This window comes from Anastrepha ludens, chromosome 2, assembly GCF_028408465.1.
Source record: "Anastrepha ludens isolate Willacy chromosome 2, idAnaLude1.1, whole genome shotgun sequence".
In the NCBI taxonomy this organism is placed as follows: domain Eukaryota; kingdom Metazoa; phylum Arthropoda; class Insecta; order Diptera; family Tephritidae; genus Anastrepha; species Anastrepha ludens.
In genome coordinates, this window is record NC_071498.1 from 163489700 (window position 1) to 163515149 (window position 25450).

General features: G+C 38.1%; 2 protein-coding genes across 3 annotated transcripts; one reads left to right on the plus strand and one right to left on the minus strand.

Moving 5' to 3' along the window:
- Nucleotides 1-14139: 14139 nt before the first annotated feature.
- On the plus strand, nucleotides 14140-14946 carry LOC128855732 (general odorant-binding protein 99a-like). The gene is made up of 2 exons (XM_054090886.1): nucleotides 14140-14331; nucleotides 14415-14946. The coding sequence occupies exons 1-2, from the start codon at nucleotides 14278-14280 to the stop codon at nucleotides 14826-14828; spliced, it is 468 nt and encodes a 155-aa protein (XP_053946861.1). The 5' UTR covers nucleotides 14140-14277; the 3' UTR covers nucleotides 14829-14946.
- Nucleotides 14947-15133: 187 nt separating this feature from the next.
- LOC128855731 (uncharacterized) lies at nucleotides 15134-20519 on the minus strand. 2 transcript variants are annotated; one of them, XM_054090885.1, is made up of 2 exons: nucleotides 20348-20519; nucleotides 15134-15598 (listed from the first exon to the last, which is right to left on the minus strand). In XM_054090885.1, exons 1-2 carry the CDS (start codon nucleotides 20405-20407, stop codon nucleotides 15200-15202), a joined length of 459 nt encoding a protein of 152 aa, XP_053946860.1. In that variant the 5' UTR covers nucleotides 20408-20519; the 3' UTR covers nucleotides 15134-15199. The 2 variants fall into 2 exon arrangements, with proteins under 2 accessions (XP_053946860.1, XP_053946859.1); XM_054090884.1 differs by lacking the exon at nucleotides 20348-20519 and adding an exon at nucleotides 20243-20338.
- Between the last annotated feature and the right edge of the window lie 4931 nt (nucleotides 20520-25450).

A 25450-nucleotide genomic window follows, 5' to 3' on the forward strand; every position in this document is an offset into this window, starting at 1 on the left:
GGTTATCGCGCCAATTAAGAAGAAGAAAGAAAAAGTTGCATAAAAAAGCTACGCTTTAAGGGGGAACACCACTGTGACAGCCAAAGAAATAAGTGCTTTTTTTAGGGGGAAAATGAAGGAATTTTTGGATCGGATTTTTTTTATTTTATTAAGTGTCCATTAAAGACTGTCATCCTAAATTTCAATTATAGATCGATAATTTAACGACGATAACACATCAATAGATAGTGCGTTATTTTATCTATATTCAGTAAATTGTTACTCTAGAGTATGGAAGGTAAAAGGCATTTACGGGTAATCAAGTTGACAGAAAAGTATATATTGCCTAAAACGGTTTTGATTTGCTCTCCAAAAGTCGCCAGATAAGTCGCTAAGTCATTTTTGTCGTCAAAACTTTTTTTTTGTCGCCAAGACTCAAGCAAAAGTCGTCACTTCTAGCGACAAAGTCGCTAAATTGGCAACACTGCATACACCGACTTATTCATGAACAGAGGCAAACTAAGTTACTTCGGGAATGGTCGTATTACAAACACCATTATTCCAACATCAACCCCAAACGCTCAAAACCTGCCTATCCAACATCGGTACCCACCAACCACATTACCCCATACACACGACTTCGTATTGGGCACACCATAATTACCAGCGTACACCTATTACAGGGTAATACAACCAACACCTGTCCCTTCTGCCAAGCAACAGTCAGTGTACATCATCTACTGGTATCCTGCCCAGAACTTGCTCCTCAAAGGCATCACCACTTCAGCAACACAGATCCTCTTCTACTTCTAAAAGAAGCCAATGAAGAAAACATCAAAAATATTTACAAATTTCTGAAGGACACCGACCTACTCCGTCGTATCTGATTCAACATATAGTATATACATCACCAGCCAGCCGAAAGCCTCTGCTGCTAGCGCTGCGTTTGCTTAGTTTACTATTAATTTTATTATCATGTAAGCTTTTAAAATAAAAAAATAAAATAAATAAATAATTTTTTTACATAGAAAAAAAAAATATTGAAAATATGCCTTTTTTTACCCGACGAACCCCATGTAACCCCTTAAAAAAATCAAAATTCTTAAAAAAAATCCTTCGATCAGGCACAAGTTTTGTGTTTTTTAAAAGCAGTATACATTTTATTGAAATCTACCAAGCGGTTTTTACAGTTTTACGGTTACAGTGATCACCAGTTCAAAAAACATAGTTTTGAGAAAAACACATTTAAAGTTTTGCTAGTTTTACCGGATACTAAGATATTATACTTTAAGAAAATGCAAAAAAAAAATCCAATTTTTTGAAAATTCTGACCCCTTATGCCCACAGAAGGCGAACGAGACCGGCGCTAAATCTCAGAAAATTCAAAATTATATTTATCTAAAGAAAGGTAATTAATCAAATTTAATTATATTTCATAACATTCAAGTAGGATTTCACATCTTCCTATCCCTTCATTATCTTCCCGACACTTTTAAATAATAAAATTTTCCAAATGCGGATTGGAGACATACAAAAGTTCTATGGCTGCACTCGAAGAAATTCAGTGAGAAATCTAATTACAATTAAAAGTTGCTTAGGCCGTTTTTGATTAACTGAATTTATAGCCGTTTTTAAGAAAAAATAATGCATTTCATTTGCATTTATGAATAAATTTTTACTATCCTACGCCTGCGGACAGGAATTATTTGTGCTACAGAGTTTTATTAATTAGTAGAGAAAAATTAGCATCTATTTATAAATGAGCGAAAACAAGTTGCTAAGCTACTCTAGATTCATAATAGCAAAAGTGGTGCAGGAAAATTGCTCGTGTGTATGTATTGCATGTGATTAGACACTTGTTATTGTAAGATTTTAAAAGTTATTCAAACAATAACATTTGTTGTTGAGAAGAGGTCAGTTACGGTTATTTAAATATTAAATAAATATATTATAGATGTACATATGTATACACAAATATTACATTATATTACATTCGTTTACAATCGCAGCAGCAGCGCACAGTGTAGCGTCGGCCTGTAAGCTGCACGCAAAAAATACATAGATGCTTTCCATTTGCATTCAACCGGGCTTTTCGGGGCATGTTCTTTGATTTCGATGTAACTCAAATATGTTGCTCTCTGGTCAAAATAATGAGACACGTGTTTTTTTGTTAACCCGAAAAAAATACTTTTTCAAGATTTATCGGCACTTTTGTTTTTCGGCTCAAAATCGATTTTTTCATTATACAAGAACATTTTTTCTTTTTAATGCTCATAACTTAGTCAAAAATGAGCCGATTTTAATGATTCTGGGTTCAAAATGATTGTCATTACTTGCACGAGCCTTATTGCTTGAGCGTATTGTCGGGGTTGCTATGCCAAATTAGAGTTTTCATGGTAACCTTGAAAACAATAGAATATCGAAAAAAGAAAAAATAATATCCTTACAATAAACAAATTTACAATAACAATTTTTTTAAATATATTTCTCAGCTATATTAATGTTTTTTATTGAGAAATATCTAAATTTGTGGGACATTTTTAGATTTTTAGTATTAAGATTACGGATAGAATTTTCTATGAAATCTAATCATGTTACATAAAACAGCATTTTGGATTCAGGCGATCCTAGCAGTGAGAGTGTTTTTACTTATAGATCTGTACAGGGTCCGGCACTCGAAGTGTAACCAATTAAAAAGGCCATACATTTAATTTGGAAAATTACTTTTATTCAATTCAAAGTAAAAAATGTGTAAAAATAATACTAAATTAAAAATCAATTTATTTTTGCTCAATATAACGACCTTTTGCCTTGACTATGGCCTTGAGACGGTCCAGAAACGTATCGTAAGCTGCCCAAATGTAAGTTGCACTTATTTTGGTCCACTCGGGAACAATGGCTTTTTTCAGCGCCTCGAAACTAGTGAATCTTTTAGTTCGGACTTTGCTCTCCAAAATAACCCAAAAGGAATAATCCTTTGGATTCACGTCTGGTGAATTTGAGAGGCATTGTGTGGTCGTTGTGAAGTTTGGAACGTTGTTTTTTAGCCATTCTTGGTTCACTCTGGCTTTGTGAGACGGTGTCGAGTCCCGTTGAAATATTCATGGTCTGCCACCGAAATGTTTTTCGGCCTATGGCTTCAAAGCAATCTCCAGAATACGTTTCCGATAACATTTCGCATTTTCCTTGACGCCAGGCTCGATGAAAACGATTGGAGAGCGCCCATCGGCGATTATAGCGGCCCAACCCATGACCCGTGGCGGGTGCTGCCTCCTGGTGGCCAATCGAAGCAATTCCTTCGCTCTCTCAAGTCTGACTTGTTGGATCTTGTAAGGCTTGACTGTGAGATCATTTTTCAGTATGCGGCAGATGCCACGGTCAGATATTTTCAATTCTTTCGCCATTTGATTGGCACTTCGTCGGGGATTTCGCTCAAAACACTTTTTTCTCTTTTTAAACCATTTCACGTGTCGTTGCAGTCTTTTGATGACCACCTCCAAGACATTTCCCGATGCTGCCAGTATCATTGTAACGAGTAATCGTGCGATAAACAAAAACTTTATTTACTTTAAGATGCTTGAGCTCTCGAACAATCGCTGGTTCTGGTTTTCCAGCCAAATATAATGCAATCATACAATTACGTTTGAAATCCATTAATGGTTTTCTTTTTTCGTGTTTACTCTCGGCAAAATGTTTCTGCGCGCTTGTAAACAATACTCTGGACTGTCATTTAACCCGTGCATCAGCTGCGCGAGCAGTTTGAAGTTGGTTACACTTCGAGTGCCGGATCCTGTACAATGCTTACAGCCAACCGGATCATGTGATATTTATTGTAAGAAAGTTCTATATCGCTGTGCAAAGCCATGAACTTACTTTCTGAAATCGATACATGTTGGAATTATTGTTATTGTGAACAACTACCAACAACAATTTTCTAATACCTCCACGGAAGTTGTTGTTATGAGTTCCCCAACTCCGCTGCCAATAAGTGCTACCCTAGTCTCAGTAGGCAATTGAGTAGTAAAGTTCTCTCTCGATGAACTAAAATTACACTTTGTTATAAGTCTCTCATCACGCGTGTCCTCACTTATGGCGCAGAAGCTTAGACGTTGGCAACAACTGTTGAGGCGTCCCTTGGAGTGTTTGAGAGAAAGATTTTGCGGATGGTTTTTTAACCTCTGCTGGGTAGCAAATATCGTCCTAATGGAAATAAACGCTCAAGCACTTGTATTCGATACGGTACCGGCTGCTGGTAGCGGAGGAAGAGAAAGGTCTCCTTTACGTTGGAAAAAAGAGGCTGAGAAGACTTCGTTTCACTTCGTGTGTCCAACTAGCGGTGATTAGCCCCAGAAAGAAACGATTGGCGCGCTGCGTTAAACTTGGCCAAAAACGCGTAAGCGGATATCGCGCCATTCAAGAATAAGCACTTGACTTCTGCTGTTTGTTCGTTCAGAGTTTTCAGAATTCAGGATTATATATTATATTAAGAATTATATAAAAAACCATAAAACGCTTAAATTCGCCTCCTCAAACTCAAACTAAGTGCTGAATCGTTGTACTTTTTTCTCATACTCAATTTTTTCTGTTGACTTTGTTCTGAAAATTCATTGAGTTTATAATCGACTACTTTACTTCTTTCCTCCTCGAATGGTTTTCATGTTCTCTATTTTAAGCGAACTCTAAAAAGAATTGTTTAATATTGTTTTCACCTAATTCTATTTTTACACGAATTCTTGGGAGATCGTAAAGAAACGTATAAGTGATTTGCTTTAAAATTTGGAAGGTCTGGAAATCGACTTTGAAGCTTTGCGCTAATATTCCTTTTTCCTCAGAATTCTATGTAAAATTCGATTCTATGTACTAGGAACGATGTCGAAAAGAATCGTTCAAAAATTGACCCTCCCTAATGTGCGCATGTTCAAGAAAATGCCACTCAGTTTTATTCTGTGTTCTTTAGGTTGCACATCTTTAGAGTGTATGCCCCTCAATTGCAAAGCTCATATTATATTATCTAAAAAATCATTATAAGAAATTTCCTTTTCGTTATTTTTGATCACCGACGTTCCACTGTGCGCCGTGTTCTTCTGTTTAGTTCATGCACTACGATTTGTTCCTACGCAAATATGTACATCCATATATATACATATGTATGTATGTATGCAAGTATAATCAGTTTTAATTGCTTGCTTATTTACATATCACATTGTTAAAAAAAAGTATAGAAACAAAATCATGACTCGAACTGAAGGGAAAAATACCCAGCAGCGAAAACTATTTTGACCTCTAGCAGCCGCGGTGAATAATCAATAGAGGAAATTTATAGTTAATTTAAAGCTGGGCTCGGATGTGCTTTATAAAGTTGTTGATAGCGATTATATTCTCGGATGCAGGGTTTTATAATAATTCAGTCCAGTTCTTCCTGAGGTAATAATTTCTGGCGTCTACCTTGAAATATTATATGTGAACGAAGGAGAGAGCTCATCCGCAGTGTACGCAGACTGGAGGTGGCTCCGCGGTCAGAATGTGTTCGTGCGTGTCAAGACGTGTGGCCAAGACTTAGATGGGAGAAATGTTTTATCTGGCTTTCCACAAGCCGGAGGGGAACAGTGAGGATATATGCTCTCAGTTTACGGTAGTGTAGTGGGGGTGGGTATAGTTTAGTCATTCTATTTTCGTTTTGATATTGAGGGGTAGTCAAAGGCCCGAAAAAACGATGATTTTCAATAAGTTTTTTGCTAATCAATTACTTCATTTTACAAAAATAAAAACATAGCATTAATAAAACATGTTTCGACTTGACTTTAGCAAAATTAAAAAACAAAAATTAATAATTGTAAAAGTTATCGCTGTTTGTGTGGAGCCCGTTTCTCCAGAAGTCCCTTGCGGTGATCATCACAAGTCCTCGGAGATTCATATAAAATCAATCGGGCAAGAGAAATTAGTTTTATTAATAGATAATCTTGTGCCTGATCGAAGCTTTTTTTCCAAAATATGGCGGAAGTATTTTTCAGATTTTCGAGAAAAAGACCGACAATTAAGTGTTAGATAAAAGTCGAAATTTAAAAAAAAAAATCCTTCTATCAGACACGAATTTTGTATGTTTTTTCAAAGCTGTATGAATTTTATTGAAATCTACCTAACGGTTTTTAAGTTACAGTGATCTCCAGTTCAAAAAACATAGTTTTGAGGAAAACGCATTTAAAGTTTTGCTATCGAGCTCCGGAGCGCCCGAGCGTCCTCTGTTAAATGTTGAATAACTCGAAAAATATTTGTCGGATTCACTTCGAGTTTTCACACAATATTTTTAAGATATTATACATAAATAAAGGGGGAAAAAAATGCAATTTTTTGAAAATTCCTACTACCCATAACACCTTACGATATCGTCTAATGGCTGATTGCATATCTCTCTCTTCGCATGTGGGAATTTTTGTTACCGGTGCTGAGGAGGCTGTCTGCCATCTCATTCCCGTGAATTCCTATGTGACTTGGTATCCAAAGTAAGCGTAAGGTAGCCTCCTTGCCAATGAGCGTATCGCTTATTCAACTGATGGTGAATGAGTTGGAGGGTGGGTTTTGAACTAATTTTAGAACGGATTTGCTGTCGGTGCATATACGAGTTTTACAATCGTTTTCCAAGGCGATGCTTATAGAGCGGCAAACGGCGTCTACTTCTGCAGTAAAAATAGCTGTGCAGTCAGGCAAAGTTTGCTCTCGTAGAGTGTCCGTTGCCGTTTGTGCCAACCATTGCGAAGCAGGATAGTACATTCTTCGATTTTGAGCCATCTGAAAACCCCAAAGTCCAATTGTCTTGTGCTGTTGGAACATAGAAAGAAATGCTTCGGATGATATAGTTTATTTTTTTTTTACAAATTTGGATAAACAGAGGTCGCACGATAATTTCGTTATATCCCGTTGTTGGACGGGATGGCTTATTGACGATTCCAAGTATTTGCTGAGAAGCAAAAGGAACTTTCTGTAGGCCGGTGTGATCGCTTAATATTTGAGATGTCCTGGTTGTCGATGATGGAGTTCGATGGAAAAATAAGTTAAGGGATTAGTCTCGCTTGAATCTGATGTATTAATTCTTCATTTGCTTCTTTTTCTGCTTTTTTAAATAGATTATAAAAGAATAAAAATGTAATCAAAGGAAACCAAATAATGAGATCCACCTGACTTGGCCTTTTCGTGCGATCATTTATTTCAAAGAAAATATATGACGTTTTTACTTAAGTTTGTATTTTCAAAGAAAAAAATGTTATATTAAATTGACATTTAAAGTTACATAGATTTGAGTTATGAACACCAACAAATAAAATCAAAGTAGATTTTTTTTGTTTTTGTCGCGACAGACTAGGAGGTACATCACTCAGACAACATGAAGTCCATTGTATTGCACTCTGGTTCCCTTTTTAATATTCTTTAAATCTAGCCGATCTCCGAAAAATTTGAATAGATATTGTGGTGCTAAGGAGCCAAGGTGGTCGCTTCTTAACACATCAGTTGCAAAGACCTCAAGCCCTATTACCCCAAAATACCAAACATACATATGTCCGGCATGTGAAGGCACCCCGCACACCCCCCACTCGCTCTGGACCCAACCTGTCGAAACAGCATGTTTTCTGGTCCCACCTTTCGATGAGTCGGACGAAGACGACCGCTGATATACCCTACAGTAAAGAGCGGCTCAAAGTAACTTTAATTTAAGAAGAATATTTAAAATTGAGACAACTATGGATACAAATAGATTCAAAGATTACTTGTCCTTCGATGCGTAAATAGGTATTTACTCAGTTTGCAGTCCGATCTTCAGAGTCCAGTATAGAACTTCGGGATATGAGTTATAGTTCCCGGAAAATGTGTAACCAGTAAGACGCAGGCTCTGTCTCCTCCTACTCTCTCCTTAAACATACTTTTGTGGATCTTTGACGCAACTGAAGTCGGGGTGACTTCTTCACAGAGCTCCCTAAAACTCTTCCCCTTTGCTTTCCTAATCTTGCTATATTAAGTTAGAATGCTAGCATATTCACCCATTGTATTTCTTCTTCTTCATCAATATCATCGACATAGGCCAAAAATTCTGCGCTCTTATAAAAAATTGTGCCTGAGCTTAAGACCAGAACCTAATCCTACGGCTCGCACGATCTTTTCCAGTATCAGGTTAAGTCACACGACAGCGAGTCACCCTGTCTGAAACCTCGTTTGGTATCAAACTGCTCAAACTCACTGTAACAGTAATAGAAATGTTGAACCCTTTCTTCTAACGCTATACGAAACCTGCAAATTTTACGCTCGCTGTGTCGCTCTTAGTGGTTGGCAGATAGTGACTTGGATTTAAAAGTATTCTCAAAGCTCTTTAATTCGCATTTCTGACCAATCAGTCTCACTCTCTTTCCTCGCGGCAGCAAACTATAACGCCCCTAATTGTTGTTTGCAATTGTTACTGTACAACAATAACCCCTTACGTTAATCTAAGCTGCTGTTTTAATTCTGGGATTTATTTATAGCTTTCACTGATTAAATTACCCACCGCAGTGTGAATTGCGCTGAGACGTTCAGACCAGTGTTGCCGTTTCTGATTATGTAAATATGGTGATGACTTTACACTTCAAACCAAATGGATTCATTGCTTTTCAAAACACTGTCCTTGAAGATCAATCCACCTTTGCCTATGTTTTAAAAAAATTTCGATACTTCTTTTCAGCGATTTTCAAATTATGCCAAATCAAACTTTAACCAATCTTTGGAATGGCCAGATAGTCATGTATATGACTGGGGGGCATTTCGGCCTTCGAAAATGATTTAACTCCCGCAGAACATGAATTCCCGCCTATTTTATTAAAAAATGTGCTAAATCTTGTTCATTAGGAAACATAGAATACCTCAGTTAAGTCCAATTATGCTCAAGGTGGAAGCTCTTGAGATTTCGGAAGAAACCAAGTACTTGGGACTAACTTGACTAAATTGATTTGGAGCTTAGCCTTTTATGCCTGTAAGAAAGCTTTGGGTAAGACTTGGGGCATTAAATCTAAGGTTGTTCATTGGCTTTATACTGTAGATGTCAAACCCATTCTTCTATATGGAAATGTTGTCTGGTGGTGTGCTATGCAGAAAAAAAACTATTCTAATTTCTTAAATAAGGTGCAGACATCAGCGGAATTAGCAATATGTGGCGTCATGATAACCACGCCATCCATGGCTTTGGACATCATGCTACATCTGCCACCCCTAGATCTCTTCTGCAAATACTCAGCGGCCTGTTCCGCTTTTAGGCTCAGAGCGAATTCACAATGGAGGACTGTCACACATGGACATTCAACTATCTTAGACTCCTATACGCATATATCCCCAGTGTTTGTGATTCTCACCCTCACATTCTCTGCTTCGAAAGGAATTTCTTAATGAAAATCCCTTCTAGACTGGAATGGCTTGAAGAAGATCCAACACCCAACACACCAGTTAATATTTACATGGACGGATCTAAAATGGACACCGGTGTAGGATCAGGGATATATTGTGAAGAGCTTTCTATTAGTGGATCCTTTAAACTACCGGATCACTGTAGTGTTTTCCAAGAAGCCTTAAGGGGTTACATGGGTTTCGTCGGGTAAAAAAAGGCATAGTTTCAATATTCTATTTCTCTATTTATTCTATTTCTATTTAAAAAATTATTTATTTAATTCAAATTTTTTTCTGTCTTATAGATACCTACATATAATATTTAAAGAATAATTTCTGAAATTTTCAAAAAAAAAAAAAATTAAAACTCCTCCATTGTGGCGTCATTTCCCGTGGCCTCTCGAAAAAAAGTTGCCTCCGCGTTGTCAGCATAACTCCTGACAGGATCATCGAAAATGAAAAGACAAAAATTAGTGTTTTAGTTAAGACCATAAACTCGTGCTTGAGCGAAGGAAAGGAAAAAAAGTTAAAATTTCCAAAATTTTTCCAAAAAAATGAAAATTTCGGTCAAATTTGCTTGACATTTTGTTTATTTTTTAAATAGTTGTAGTTGAAAAAAAAAATCCTTCGTTCAAGCACGAGTAAATTGTATCTCAAACACCTGTGTAAAATTTCATCAAGATCGGGAAGAACGCGTTTAAAGTTGTGAGTATCAATAAAAGTGGCTTGGAGCGCACACCTTCTAAAGGCTGTATCTCCGAAACTATTATTAATATAATATTTCTTGAGATTTGGTAGAAATTAATAAGCCAAAAAAAATATCATCAAGGAGAGTCTTACATTGTCGCCAATCTCTTAATGAGATGGCTAAACAGTAGCGTAGGAATGAGGAGGAGTTGGAAACAAATCTAAAACTTTTTTGCACATGCCCGGTTCTACCCAGAAGCAGGGAAGGGTAGATCTTCTGTTGCAAACTCAGCTTTATTTGCAAATATTGTCTTAAAACAATTTCAAATAAGCCAACAAGACCATTTCAGGGACATTATTGCTCTTAATATTTTTTAATGATATTCCAGACGTTTTCTTGACATCGTGTCGTCTTATGTATAGTGGTATAGAGGACGAAACTCATTCATGAGAATTCAAGAGGACTTGGTGTGATGGTAAATACTTACCTCTTAATGCTGGTAAATGCCAGCGCTTGCCTTTCAATAGACACAGAGTTGCGATTGATTTCGATTACAAGTTGGGCTCTTGCATTTCCATAAAAATTTTTGAAAAGAAATACTTAGGGGACATCGAAATGTCGTTTTAAAAATATATGAACTTTATGATTGCCAGGTCTAGGTCTATGCTCGGATTTGTAGTAAGGAATTCAAAGGAGTTCCAGTATCTTTCTTCGCTGAAGAACTTGTATTTTTCTCTTATTGGATCAAACCTCGAATATTGCAGCGTCTCTGGGATCCATTCTATATGGGTTCATCTTGAAGAATTGAGAAGGTTCAGAAACGTTTCATTAGATTTCACATTCATTACCTTCGATGGCCGTGTGGTTTGCCTGCATATAAAAGTACATAAGTGGCTTTTGTTAGGATTGCCAACATTAGAAATGTGACAAAAAATTCCCTATGTTTATAAGCGACATAGCCACTTATTTTTCGAGCTAATATAATACTTTTCATTTGTCCTACTCGTAACCTCAGACTCAGCACTATGTTCTATTGACCTTATCACAAGTCCATTTTTTTGAAGTTCATGCCTGGTGGAACTCGCTGGAAAGGACGTCATCAGTTAAGAAGCTGGAGATGATCCAAAGGTCTATCCTCATTGAAATAAGTGGGCGCTTCTGATCACTCCTACTCTATCGCTTAACGTTATGCGGCATGTGGCACCCGCGAAAATCGCAGGGAAACTGTCGCGTCACGCGCCGCAATCAGAATGAGCTGTTCGAGCAATAAGCTAGACTTAAGCCACGGACACTATAGTACTCTTAAAAACTTTGAGTTCATCCCCATGCTGCTGGATCATTGTACACCCTGGCGGGTTCCGAATGATACTTTTGCTATTCATATCCCTACAAGGGAGGACTGGGGTGTGGGCAACATTTGAAGACATGTTTACGGATGGCTCGAAGTTGGACGAAAGAGTTGGTGGGGGAGCTCACCATCAAGCACACATTTAGACTTCCAGACTACTGTAATGTTTTCCAAGCGGAGGTAGCAGCAATTAAGTAAGCAATGGATGGGTTCTTGCTTCTGTAATTACTGTAAAGGATGTAAATATTTACTTCGACAGCCAAGCGGCAATTAGGTCCTTGGGCTCGTTGTTTGTGCGTTCGGAATTAGTAGGCGAATGTCTGACTTCTCTCTCGATTGCATCCAAATACTTCAATATTAAGCTTATTTAGGTTCCCGCTTACAGTGGAATAGAGGAAAACTACTGAGCTGATGAGCTGGCTAGATAGTGGACATACGGTTTCATCGCATAACGAGAGGATTGCGGTTCCCTTGAGAACCTGTGATCTACTCGTGGAAAGAAGGGCCACGCGTCACACGTCAACTCAGCGAACACTTGGCTAGTGCGCAAACGTGCAAAGTCGCGAATCCTTCTGGCCATGAGTTGATCGGGGCGCTCGAGATAACTTCTAGGGCTAACAAAGCGGCAGGTCTCGAATGTGGTACGCATCTTTATCGGACATTGTCAGTTAGGCGTCCATGTGGTGAGACTTGGGATTGCGCTTATTCCATTCTGCATAAGCTGTCTGGAGGATGAAGTGGAATCTTCTCGGCACCTTCATCTCAGTTGCCCTGCTCTCGTCGTGCAAAGGTTTAGACACCTCAGCACCCACTTTTTTGCTATAACTGCGGATATTGCAGATCTAAATGTCACACGTCCGGTGAAATTCTCCAGTAGCTTGAAGCGTTTGTACGAGGGTAATTAGCCACTGTAGGTCGTTAACCTCTAATCCAAAGCACCTTCTTCCTTTTTCCACTTGTTTGGTTCTTTTCCGAGCGAAGAACGATTGCTCGAGATGGAGTTTCAGTACCAAAAGTCGAAACGAGTTGATAGGCATTTCCGCAATTTAATTAAATTTTTAGACTGAGATGAATATTTCAAGTATTTATCTGGAACCAACACAAGTAGCTTTCATGTGACAAAATATTCTAAGTACTGATTGCTATGGTTATGGTTATGGCTAAGGTACCACTAATTGCAGCTTAAGTAGAATTATTATTAAAAAATGCCAAACTTCACTGTCAGATTTGGCACTTTAGCACTGGCGTTACCATATCTTTAAACTTAAGTACCATATCTTTAAATACCCGGCGACAAAACGATAGCCCATCAATATTTTGACCAGTTTTGACTACCTTTTTTTGTTATTTTCTTAATGCTCTTTCCGTTTTTCTTATAAAAGTAGAGCTAGGCAATGAGTTACGACCATAAAAATTCAGTTTTCCAATATTCGAATTTTATACAAAAATTAGAAAAGTTCCCCAAACTTGTCATCTCAGGGTTTCGAGTAAAAATTTGTAGCACAATTTTTGGTATGCAGTTTTATAGCTTATGGAATTTTAGTAAAATGAAGTGCAAATTTGAACTTGCTGAAAAATCCCGTTGATGTTTAATTTTCTTTTTTTTCTTGACGATGTTGCGCATTTTGTCCATAAAAAAAATTTAGTACATTTGTTATATTATTGTACTTTGGAGAGGAAGAAATTCATTATTTTAGCGTAAAACTTTCGCGCAATTGGCTTAAAACTATTTTATGATCGATCTTTGGCTCCTAAGCCATACTATGACTACTAACATGCCGGCCAACTTCGATTATTTCTGTGATTTTAGCGACATTATCGAGATTGTCTTAAAAAAATTCCTGAATTTCCAAAAATTCCTGAAAGGAATCGACGAACCCAAAATTGCACGTAATTAGCCGTTACAGTATCGGCGCCATAAACACCATTCATAACTTCAGTGGCTTTCAGCCTGGCTTGCATTTTCCCCTTCATCAAAGACAAACTGTAAAATATACCGCATTTTCTCTTTGTAGACTACCATTGTTAACACCCCGTCACTCATAACTGAATGGAACAAACAAAAAACAATAAAATAATGTTTTTAGTGTGAAATGTCACCTTGAAAATGAGCATAAACTTATTTGATAAATTGTTTGAGCGATACTTTACGAGATATCGATCACTACAGCCATCTACCGCGAAAATAAAGGATTTCTATTTCCTCAATTAAAATTTCCCCAAATAAATAGCGGTCGCCCCTCGGCAGGCAATGCCAAGCCTCCGAAGCTTCTCATAAAAAATCATTTGCCGTTCGGAGTCAAGCCGACTGTAGGCCCCTTCTTTTGTGGAACAACAATAAGACACACACCACAAATAGGAGAGAGAGCTCAGCCAAACACCTAACCGAAGGGTACGCGCCAATTATTTATTCATTTTATTTTAATATATAGAATTTTCTACATTTTTATTTAGTTTGAAATTTGGACTTATGTTGTTTTTGTTAGACAATGAGCTTTACGTTTATAAAAAAAATAATGGTAATAAAAAAGTCAGAGCTGGTCAAAATGTTGCTGTGTTTGTCACGGGCTGTATGTACACCTATTGTTTAAATAAAATGCCAGCGTTTGCTCGTAAACACTTTTTAGCATAATATTCTAATTATTAAATTAACCGCTATTACAAAAACAGGTTTAATTTTATTTTCTGCAATTTTTTTTTAGCAATTTTTACTTTTATTTTTCAGAAGTTTTAGCTTTGAGCTTCAAAAATTTTTGGCAACACTACTAATCCAGACACGATTTGAACGCCGTTAAGTGACTACTTAAACGAACGCTTTATTCTTCTCAGTTGCATTTCAAAGGCAGACAATTAGACATAAGAAATGAGAAGTACAACGCTCGCTTTCATTGTATTCCTGTTTACATTTGACGCGTTCGTAAGTGTCCATTGTTATTGTTGTGTATTTCAATTACTTAATTATATGTTGGACATTTTTAATGTTGCTGCACACATTTACAGAGCGCCGCTGATTTTGAGGAGAAGTCGGAGGATGATTTCTTAAGCGCCAGTGAACGTTGTTTCGAACGTGAACGCTTGCCGTCCTCCTATCAACGCCGTTTCGACAACTTTGAGTACCCGGACGAGGAGATAGTGCATCGGTATGTGCATTGCATTTGGAAAAAATTGGAATTGTGGAACGATCGCACCGGTTTCAATGTGGAACATATAGCGGCGCTTTATCGCGATAAAGCGAATACGGAAGTATTGGTGCCGATATTGAGCGACTGCAATCGTAATGCACAGAATGAGTCGAAATTGAAGTGGTGCTACGATGCATTCAAGTGTATGCTAGATAGTCGTGTAGGTCAATGGTTCAAAGAAGATGTGGGACGTAAGTTACACGATACAAAAAAAGCAAATCATGTGGACTGAGCTTTTGTTTATGGATTATATTCGGCCGTTGTATGCCGTTGAAACTTGGAGATAAGCTAGTGAACGTGTGTGCTTGTATGTACATATATAGGTGTGTGCATATGTACATATACGTAATTTCAAAGCCATTGATGTGATTTTAATTGTTGCCAAAAAAAGAAAAAAAACGAAAAAAATTAAATATCATAAATTCAAAATAAATTCAAAATAAATTAAAAATTTGCAAATATTAAAAAATAATACTTTTTAATAAAATACGTATCTACATACATATATTAAATATTCTATAAATACATATACCTACTCGTATAAACACTTAATTTTTTAATATTTTTTTTAAAATCAATTAAGCCATTTTTTTATTTTTTTTATTATATTTTTGCACTTAGCAGGTACTCGCCCAACCAAGTGCCCATACGTCCCGCTGTTGCACAACGATACGCTTCAAAAGCCCACAGATTCAGATCTGCCTGCTTATGTTGTTGATTACAATGGTCGACCACTACCACAATTTCATTTTCATTGCGTTGCTTGCTGAAAAATTTCGCCACACGTTTGGCATTGTAACCCTTGCCGTCGGTCCACAGACCCATACTGTTGGTCATGCAGCGTAAGTAGGCGCCGGCTATTTGTGTGTTATCGCTTTCATCCGTTGCTGGCGGAGAAATTTCTTGAGCACAGATTTTGTGTGCTTTGCGCAGTCGACGCACTGGTTCTTCGGAAGCGGCGGCGGCGGCGGCAATGGCTGTTGGCGTCGCGTCGACAGTTCTCTGTAGAGATGAGAAGAAGTTGATTCATGAAACAACCGTTTTTTTATTTGTTTTCGAAAAATTTGCAACCAATATCGTAAACAGATTAAAATTGAAATAAAATCTACTGCAAAATTGTGCACAAAAAATTTTTTTTGGTAAATTTATATGAAAATCGCAATGGTCTACTTTGGCTAAATGCCATTTTTCTTAGTTTAACGAAAATGTAAATTTTAATGGCAAATTTGTGTACAAATTGTGTACATAGATAATATCAAAAATACCGCATTATACATTTTCTTCAAAGCAAGTCACTAAGGAAGAAAGATTTGAATTGAAAGCATTGAATATTATATTTAGAAAATTATTATCTCATGCTCAAAAAAGAGCGATTTTAATGAATACTTTCATGAATTCTCCGCACAGGAGGTACCCAACAGCCATACCCGTTTTGCGCTAATAACCCATCAGCTGACCATCTTTTAAACGATTGCCGCACCTTAGAAAGTATCAGGAAGAAACACTTCCAACAAGTCTTCTGATCTTCTAGCAACCGTTTCTGTCGCCAATAACTTTTCAAAAATTTTTCAAATATTTTTTTTTAATATTTCACTCGTCTTCGTAATAGTTTTAATTTTATATAAATTAATAAATAATTCATAAATAGTTTATTTGTTTTATGCTTCAATTTTATGCTAAAACAGAAGAAACAATATAAAAATAATAGCAAACTGTCCACCATACAACGTTGTGTTGAAATAATTCACAAATTTCATGTCACATCAGGCTCTCTTTTTATTGCGGATTTGCTAAGGTTTTTCAAAGAGCCCACCTTCTCCAATGAGTATGTCCAACATACAGAGTCGTGCTTGAGAATACAGTGGGTGCGATACAGTGTGGTGCTGCCAGAGGCTCAAGTGTGGTGAAAGTCAGAAAATGAGCCCGGCAAACACTGCTTCCGCATTTTTACGGATGGCTCCAGGATCAAGCACGGCTCTTGCTCTGGGGTCTACGTAGAATACAGCAGGACAAAACTGCACTTTGCTTTGGGATGCATGCATCTGTGTTTCAAGCGGAGGTGTATGCTGTTCAAGAAACGATGAACCTTGTTGTTGAAAACAGATGGAGAGGCAGATCTATATGCGTCTGCAGCTTCAGCCAAGCTGCGCTCATGACCTTAGAAAGCCCCCCCAATCACATCAGGGGTAGTCGAATCCTGTAAATCCAGGCTGAACTATGTCGGTAGACATAATAGTCTGATGCTAACTTGGGTCCCGGGACACGTGGGTATCGCGGTAAACGAGTTTTCTGACTCTTTAGCCAGGCTGGGCTCTGAGGCCAACTTTTTTGGCCCGCAGTCCGTTCTACCACTCCCTTCTGCAGCCATCAAAGCCACGGGTAGCAAACGGGTTACTCTATCCCACAAGCGAGCGTGGCAGGCTGAGAGAGGCTGCAGATGGACAAAACTGATGCTACCTGTTATGTCCGAGCGACTGTCGCAGTTCCTCCTGTCACTAAGCAGAGGGGACTGTAGGAGGCTGGTTGGACTGATAGCGGGTCACTTTCTATGGGCAAAGCACATGGAAAAGGTGGGCATCTCAGACAATGTACTGTGCCCAGCATGTGGAGAGGAGGATGAGACGGTAGACCACTTTCTGTGCGTCTGCCCCGCCTTCGCTCGAATCAGGCTTGAGGTCTTTGCCACTGCTGTGTTAAGAAACGACCAACTTGGCTCCTTGGCACCACAAGATCTACTCAGATTTCTTCGGAGGTCGAGTAGATTTAAAGAAAATTAAAAAGGGAATCCGAGTGAAATATAATGGATTTAATTGTGTCTGAGTGCTGCACTTGCTAGTCTGTCCCGACAAAAAAAAAGTCCAACATTTCAATAATATCCTTGCGCCTTTGGTCGTTTAAAAAACGAATGGGAGTTCATTTATGCAGACGGATCTAAAACAGACACTAGTACCTCGTTTGCGGTCGCAAACCAGCCTGGTGTTACCATCTCAGTCGCTGCATTAATATTCTACTGTTCGGTTTTTACAGCAGAAGCAGCTGAATTGTTTGAAGCGGTACTTTATGCGTCCGACAAAGGCGAGAAATTCAGCATTTATGATAGTAAATTTGTAATGGAAATAAAAACGTGGGATCCAGGTCATACCGGAATACAAGGCAACGGGTACGCTGATACCAAAGCTAAAGAAGCCGCTCAAGAACCCTTACACTTCAGTGCACATTTTACCATGAAAGATATTCCCAAAATGATACAAAAATCGCCTTGGCCTTCGCCTTCGAATCGGTCGCATTGTAGCCACTCATGTTCATATACTACACGATACAGCCAAACCAGATTGCCCTTACTGCAACTCAAACAACTACACGACAACGCAACCTTCTCGATACCTGCCCAGGATTGGAATACGCTAGAACAGCAACTTTCGAATCTACTCAACAACACAGATGAAAATAGCATTAACAATATTTGTAAATTTATTAAACAAACCAAATTAAAACTTTAACTCTTTAACTCCACTCAAACTCACACTATGCATTAACCTTCAAACTCTTCCTCAGCTACCCTCTCCCATCGTCTTGAAACCCCTCTTAAGCGGAAGGCCCTCTCAGTCAGTGGTTATTTCGTAAGTGTAATAGTTATTAATGATATTGACATCATCGGCCTTAACAATCTGACTTCTCAAAACTGAATAAAAAGGTAAAGCGAATGGGTCTGGTGGTGAACGAGGACAAATCGAAGTATAATACCTCCTGTCATCCAACAAGCAGTCGGCGCACTCGCGTATCGGCACCCACGACACTGTTGACAGTTATCATTTCGAGGTTGTAAAAGACTTCGTTTATTTAGGAACCAGCATCAACACCTATAACAATGTCAACTTTGAAATCCAACGTAGAATCTCTCTCGAGATTTTTGGACCTTTGCACGTTGGCGACGGCGAATATCGCAGGCAATGGGACGATGAGCTGTATGAGCTTTACGACGACATAGACATAGCGCAGCGAATAAAGATCCAGCGGCTACGTTGGCTGGGTCATGTCGTCCGAATGGATACAAACGCTCCGGCTTTGAAAGTATTCGATGCGGTACCAGCTGGTGGTAGCAGAGGAAGAGGGCGGCCTCCTCTGCGTTGGAAAGATCAGGTGGGGAAGGACTTGGCTTCACTTGGTATGTCCAACTGGCGCCGGTTAACACGAGAAAGAAACGAATGGCGCGCTTTGTTAAACTCGGCCAAAATGGCGTAAGCGGTTATCGCGGGAATTAAGAAGAAGAAAATCGCTATGCCAAATGATAAACAGAAAGATGTCCTGCAAATAATTTCAAATAGTGCTACCAAGAAGTAATTCCGGAAACTTGGCGATCGTCCGCTTGAAGGAAGACCAAAAACCTCGAAGACGCTGAATTGGAGGCATTGCTTAATGAGGATCCATGTCAAACGCAACCATGTCAAGGGCTTGCTTCAGTATTAGGAGTTATCCGCCAATTCATTTCCAAGCGATTGCATACTTGGGGAATGATTCAGAAACAGAGCATTTGCGTTCCTTACGAGTTAAAACCAAGGGATGTTGAACGTCGTTTTTTCGCCTGTGAACAAAAGCTCCAGCGGTAAAAAAGGAAGGGTTTTCTTCATCGCATCGTCAAGGGTGATGAAAATTGGACTCATTACAGCAATCCAAAGAAAAGAAAGTCATGGGGACTGCCCGATCATGCTTCTACTCTCGTCGCCTCGGCCGAATATTCACGCTGCGAAGGTTATGCTATGTATTTGGTGGGACTAAGTTTGTGTTGCTTATTATGAACTGTTAAAACCAAGCGAAACCATTACTGGGGATCGGTATCGACTTCAATGGATGCGATTGAGCCGAGCACTGCGCGAGAAGCGGCCACCATACGCGAAGAGGCGTGCAAAAGTGATTCTACAGCATGACAACGCACGGCCTCACGCTGCCAAACCCATTAAAACTTACCTGGAAACACTGAAATGGGAAATTCTACCCCACCCGCCATATTCTCCAGATATTGCGCCGTCCGATTATCACCTGTTCCGCAGCAGAATGGAACATTCATATGAAGACATCAAAAAATGGCTTGATCCGTGGATAGCCTCAAAAGATGAACAGTTTTACCGCGACGGTATACGAGATCTACCAGAAAGATGGGAAAAAGTAGTAGCCAGAGATGGGCAATACTTTCAATGATTCACTTGTAACCATTTTTTCAAAATAAAGTTGTATTTTCATCAAAAAAACAGCGAGAACTTAGTTGCGCAGAATTTTATGAATTTGTAAAAGTACATTAGGTGATGTTGAAATATATGATATGTATATTTTTTTACATACAACCATAAAAACGCTTCTGCTTTTAGTGCCTTAAAACTTAAAAGTTGGCAACACTGTCTATAGTTAAATTCAGCAGCCAATATTGATGGAAGCAAGCAATCCCCTGGGAAGAGAGGTTCAAAAACAAATTTAATTGTTTTACTAAATTCGTTGTGACCAGTGAGAATTGGGAAGGGGGTATTTCGCATTATCACCAACCGGAAATCGAAATTGAAAAACTTGGTCAAGTGGAAGTGCGAATTTGATGGATACACAGCTCTGATCTTTGGATATTCGCTTTTTTTACTTTTCTCGTAATATTCTTATTACCTTTGAAATCAACGCAATTTTTATTGTAAACGATTTTGAAATTACACTTAGTGGAATGCCGTTAAAGTTATTCATTCACTGAAAAAAATTACTACATTTGCTTACAGTATCCACACAGCAAAGCACAACCGCACCGAAAATGAAAAGCGCACGCCATGTCGGCATTTTACAGTAATTTCAGGTAGGCCTTTAAAATTTATGCTAACAAATACTTCGCGGCTTATGCGTTCCGTTATCACTTTACGCGCTTTTGTTTTGCGACTATTTGGCTTAAATCACATTGACTTCGCTTTTATAGTTAGATCATTGGCGTTGTTGTTGTACGCAATTGCAAGCTAACAGTTGGATTTCAGTTCGCATGTACGGAGTTAGAATCTGTTGCGCTAAATTGTTTATTGGCAAAATGTGTCGAATGAAAAATGGAAGAAGAAGAAGAAAAAAAAAAACAATGACAACAAACATTCAAATGTATACTATATACATACAATCATACATATTTTATGTACGTACGTGCGTGATTAACCTAGAATTTTATGAAAGCGGCTTTGAAAACATTAAGCGCAATGGCCAGACATCGGGACTACTAGTTATGTATGTACGTGCTTAAGTATGGAGGTATAGTAGGTATGCCAGTCCCGGGGTCTTGATATTTTTTTAGTGCTGAAAAAACTGGCATCATTTAATACGAATCGGGATCTTACCACTTTGCCGGCCGGTAGTACTTTGCTGAAGTTTACTAGAAGGCCGGTGATTTTAGACGTGAAAATTATTTCGGGAGACGTGTAATAAAACTTCGAAAACTTTTTGAAATCAAATATATATTTGAAGAAATATTTTTTATTTATTTAGTCAGAGTAAGTCTAGTAGACGAGATTTCTCGTTCCCGGTCTGCTACAAATGTTTAATGAAATCGAAAAATCTCGTTCCCGGGCGTCAATGTCTTAAGCGGGGAGCCTGGTTTATAAGGTCAAAAAAATCTACAATATTTTTTTTTTTTTTTTGTTTTAAGCGATTCCCAATATATTTTAGAATATTCACACAAAGTTACAGAGCATAATTCTCAATATTTCAGTAGATACAAAGCCAAAGGTAGGCGAGCGTTAGGTAGTTACGCTGTGACCGGACAGCTATAGTACAAACTTTATCTTCTTTTCTCGACTTTTCATTTTTATGATTTCTTTGAATTGGCGTACATGAATGAAAAAAAACGAATGAACATTTTGAAATGAATCATAGCTTGTTCCCTTCAGTATTAAATTCTCTTCTATTTGAACTAACAAAATAGATAAAAAAAAAAATTTTCAAGATTCTTATACCAAGTTGAAGTGAATTTTTTTTTTATAGAAAGGCATTTTTTTCTTTAAAACCTTCAAAAAGTTTAAATTTTGGAATTTCTCTCAGTTTTCTTAGTTCATCTGGAATAAAAAATCACGATAATTAGAAATCCATTTGAATTTTTTACTTTAGATAATAATTACGAGCTGTATCCTGTACGCCAGTTGGAAACTCCAGCGTTGCAGCGCTCTACTAATTTGTATTTTAAACATTTTTTTCAACTTATTTTAACCAGTACAAAAATTTTTTATACTTTTTAAATGTTCATTAAAAGATAGAAAAAACTTTGCAGTGCTAAATTAATTTTTTCCTTAAAAAAAAAATCGCAAAGAGATGCAATTTTTAGACCTCATAAACCAGGCTCCCCCCTTACGACTGCATTGGCGCGTACACTTCTGTTAGGTAATAGGCCGAGCTCCTCCTCCTTTTTGTGCTTCTTGATGTTGTTCCACAAATGGAGAGACCTACATTTTTAAGCCGACTCCGAACGGCAGATATTTTTATGAGGAGCTTTTTCATGGCAGAAATACACTCGGAGGATTGCCATTGTCTGCCGAGGGGCGACAGCTATTAGAAAACATTTCTTCTATAATTTTGGTGATTCATGTACTGAGACTCAAACTTTCCTACTTCCGAGTGGTAGTCACGCACCAACCCTGATGGAAATTTCGTTGATGAATAAATCTAATTTTGAACAAAAAAAAAACGGATTTTTTTTTTGGTTAGGCCAAGGACTTTTCAGCCCATGTGTTATGCTTAAATTTTTTTAACATTTTTTTTTTAATTTATTTATTGTAATATTTTTGGTTTTTATGAATTTTTACTAGAACTACTAAAATATCTTCCAGAATACCACGATTACACTAAGGCATCTCGAAATCCCGGTCTTAAAAATTCTCATTAAATGGGCATCCCTACTGGAGGCTACAGTTGCAAGCATAAAAATCCGAGCACCATAAAAACTAAATTTTTAACTCAATTACTCAATTTGTTTAGTTATTATGTTGCACAGCTTTTTAAAATATTTGGTTTGAAATAAATATATATTCTGAATACTTTTACTTGAAATATGTTAACTTCATATATTTAGGTACTTATACATAAGTTTAGATTTTAATAGGAACAGTTTGCGTTTCGATACGTGGCGAATAGATGAAGCAACTGGAATAGAGCTGTAACCAACTTCAGACCGCTTGCTCAGCTGATGCCCGCATGGAGGTGGTCATCTAAAGACTTCAACGTCACGTGAAATGGTTCAAGAAGTGAAGAAGCTACTTGAGGGAAATCCCCGACGAAGTACCAATCAAATGGCGAAAGGACTGTAAATATCCGACCGTAACATCCGCCGCATACTGAAAAATGATCTCAAAGCCAAGCCTTAAAAGATGCAAAAGGCGCATGATCCAAAGCAGCAACAAGTCAGACTTGAGAGAGCGAAGGAGTTACTTCGCTTGGCCGAAAGGGGTCAATTTCCGAACATTGTGTTTTCTGAGGAGAAAATTTTTCAAATTGAGCAGTTCGTAAACTCCCAAACCCACCGTTCATACCAGAGTTCGAGTCATCGATTGGCCATCAGGAGGCAGCACCCGCCACAGGTAATGGTTTGGGCCATTGTAACCGCAGATGGACGCTCTTCAATCGTTTTCATCGAGCCTGGCGTCAAGGTGAATGCGAAATATTATCGGGAAGGTATTCTGGAGGTTGCTTTGAAGACGTGGGCAGACAACAGGACTTGGCAAGACCGTCTCACAAAGCTCGAGTGAACCAAGAATGGCTGAAAAACAACGTTCCGAACTTCATAACGTCCACACAATGGCTCTCAAATTCACCAGACGTGAATCCGATGGATTATTCTCTTTGGGAGAGCAAAGTCCGAACTAAAAGATTCACCAGTTTCGAGGCGCTGATAAAAGGCATTGTCAAAGCAAAAGGTGTTCATATCGAGAAAAAGTAAATTTGAACTCAATTTCGATTTATTTTCACACATTTTTTACTTTGAATTGAATAAAAGTAATTTTTCAAATTAAATTGATGGTCTTTTGGTTACACTTCGATTGATGGACCTGTAGTGAGTTAAACTCGTTTTATAAGGTATAAGGTGCTAACTGCTATTTCCTTTACCTTTTTTAATTATTTATTTTTGCCCGGTAATGTCCATATCTACGCATAGATAATAAACACATATTTGTTTTTGTTTTCGTTTGCGGTTCACATTTTAGACGCGGCCTTTTGTTACATTGCTACTGTTTGTGCTGACTATTCGATCTTCACAGCTGTTTTTTATGATGCGCTATATTTTATTTTACCTCTTTATAGAAGCTACACCTATACATTCATACATATACATAGTGACATATATGCATGTCGTTGGTTTGCTGCAAGATAGTCATAACTCAAAAGAGGCATTGCCTCCGTTTTTGTTGCAATACATTTTTTATTTTCTCGACACCAACTTCCTTAGCTGGGTTAATTTGTACAAAGTCTGGTTGGAGGTACGACGGTGAATGTGGGTCAATATCGAATATCCGTGCATGAACATCCAATTATAAAAAAGTTTTTTCTAATAGCTGTGCCCCTTGGCAATGACAATGGCAAACCTCCGAGAGTATTTCTGCCATGAAAAACCTCCTCGTAAAAACCGGAGTCGGCTTAAAACTGTAGGTCCCTTCATTTATGGAACAACATCAAGACGCACACCACAATAGGAGAAACACGTGCGCGCCAATTATTTACTTTATTTTTTATTTTGTTTTTTTTTTTGAATTATCCAGACTTAATTCCCTCGGACTACAATTTGTTCCCCACTTTGAAGCAAATGCTGGGGGGAAAATTTTTTATTCAAACGAGTAGGTGATTGCAGAAACGAATGTATATTTTTCAGACTTGGATGAATGCTATTCTTTGGAAGGGATCAACAAACTAGAAAATCATTAAACCAAGTGTATAAGCCTGAAAGGAGGCTATTTCGAAAAGTAAAAGAGGTTTACCTCAAACAATTAAGTAGTTTTTAGTTTTGCTCGGACTTTTCGTATGCCCCTCGTATATATTAGTTTGGGGGAAAAGAAATCCATTATTTTTGCGTACAATTTTTTCTTGAATGGTTTAAAATTGTTTTACGGTCGATCTTTAGCTCCTGGGCCATGCTACCACAACTAACACGCCGGTGAACTTCGATTATTTCTGTGATTTTATCGACATTATCGACATTTTCTGTAACAGCAAAAATGATTGAACGGAATCGACGAAATCAAAATTGCAATATCGGCACCATAAACACCATTTACAAAAATGCACTGCCATTATTTAGTCAAACCATCTTGATTTGACTACAAATCTGCGTATGCATTTATTTTCTACCAAATTCTTCCCTGAGAATTTCCCCAGCATTCTATGTCATAGAACACACAGACTTGGACACTCAAACAGATAGTGGAAGACTGTCTTCCTTAAATCTTCCTGATTGCAGCTTCTATATCTATCATTGACCTAGCATGGTCTCCGATAGGCCAATGGCCGGTTATAGTTGACGTAATTCTAAAGATGTCTGTTCTTGGCTTTCGTAACAGCTCGTCAGTTCTGAGCTTGTTGTACTCTGGTCACGTTTCCTTCGCTATTTTGTAGGTATCGATGTTGGTCCATTTGTTAACAGCCTGCTTCTGGAATAACGAGAAGATCTCTCTTTTGTAGACGTTTCGGGGCAGCTCACTGCTACCACATTGAACATTCTAGAGGAAGTCCCCTGTCTTGCCAGCTCATCAGCTCATTTCCTTATATGTTGCTATAGTCAGGTACCCAAATGCTGTCTGCTGTCTGTCATGCGTGCTAAGGCATTTAATTCTTCTTTGCACTGTCTGACAATTTTTGAATTTGTTG

Coding starts and splice junctions, on each gene's coding strand:
- LOC128855732 (XM_054090886.1), top strand. CDS start 14,278: ATGAGAAGTACAACGCTCGCTTTCATTGTATTCCTGTTTACATTTGAC. Junction 14,332..14,414: donor TGTTTACATTTGACGCGTTC/GTAAGTGTCCAT, acceptor ACACATTTACAG/AGCGCCGCTGATTTTGAGGA.
- LOC128855731 (XM_054090884.1), bottom strand. CDS start 20,317: ATGAATAACTTTAACGGCATTCCACTAAGTGTAATTTCAAAATCGTTT. Junction 15,599..20,242: donor AAATTGCGTTGATTTCAAAG/GTAATAAGAATA, acceptor TCATCTCTACAG/AGAACTGTCGACGCGACGCC.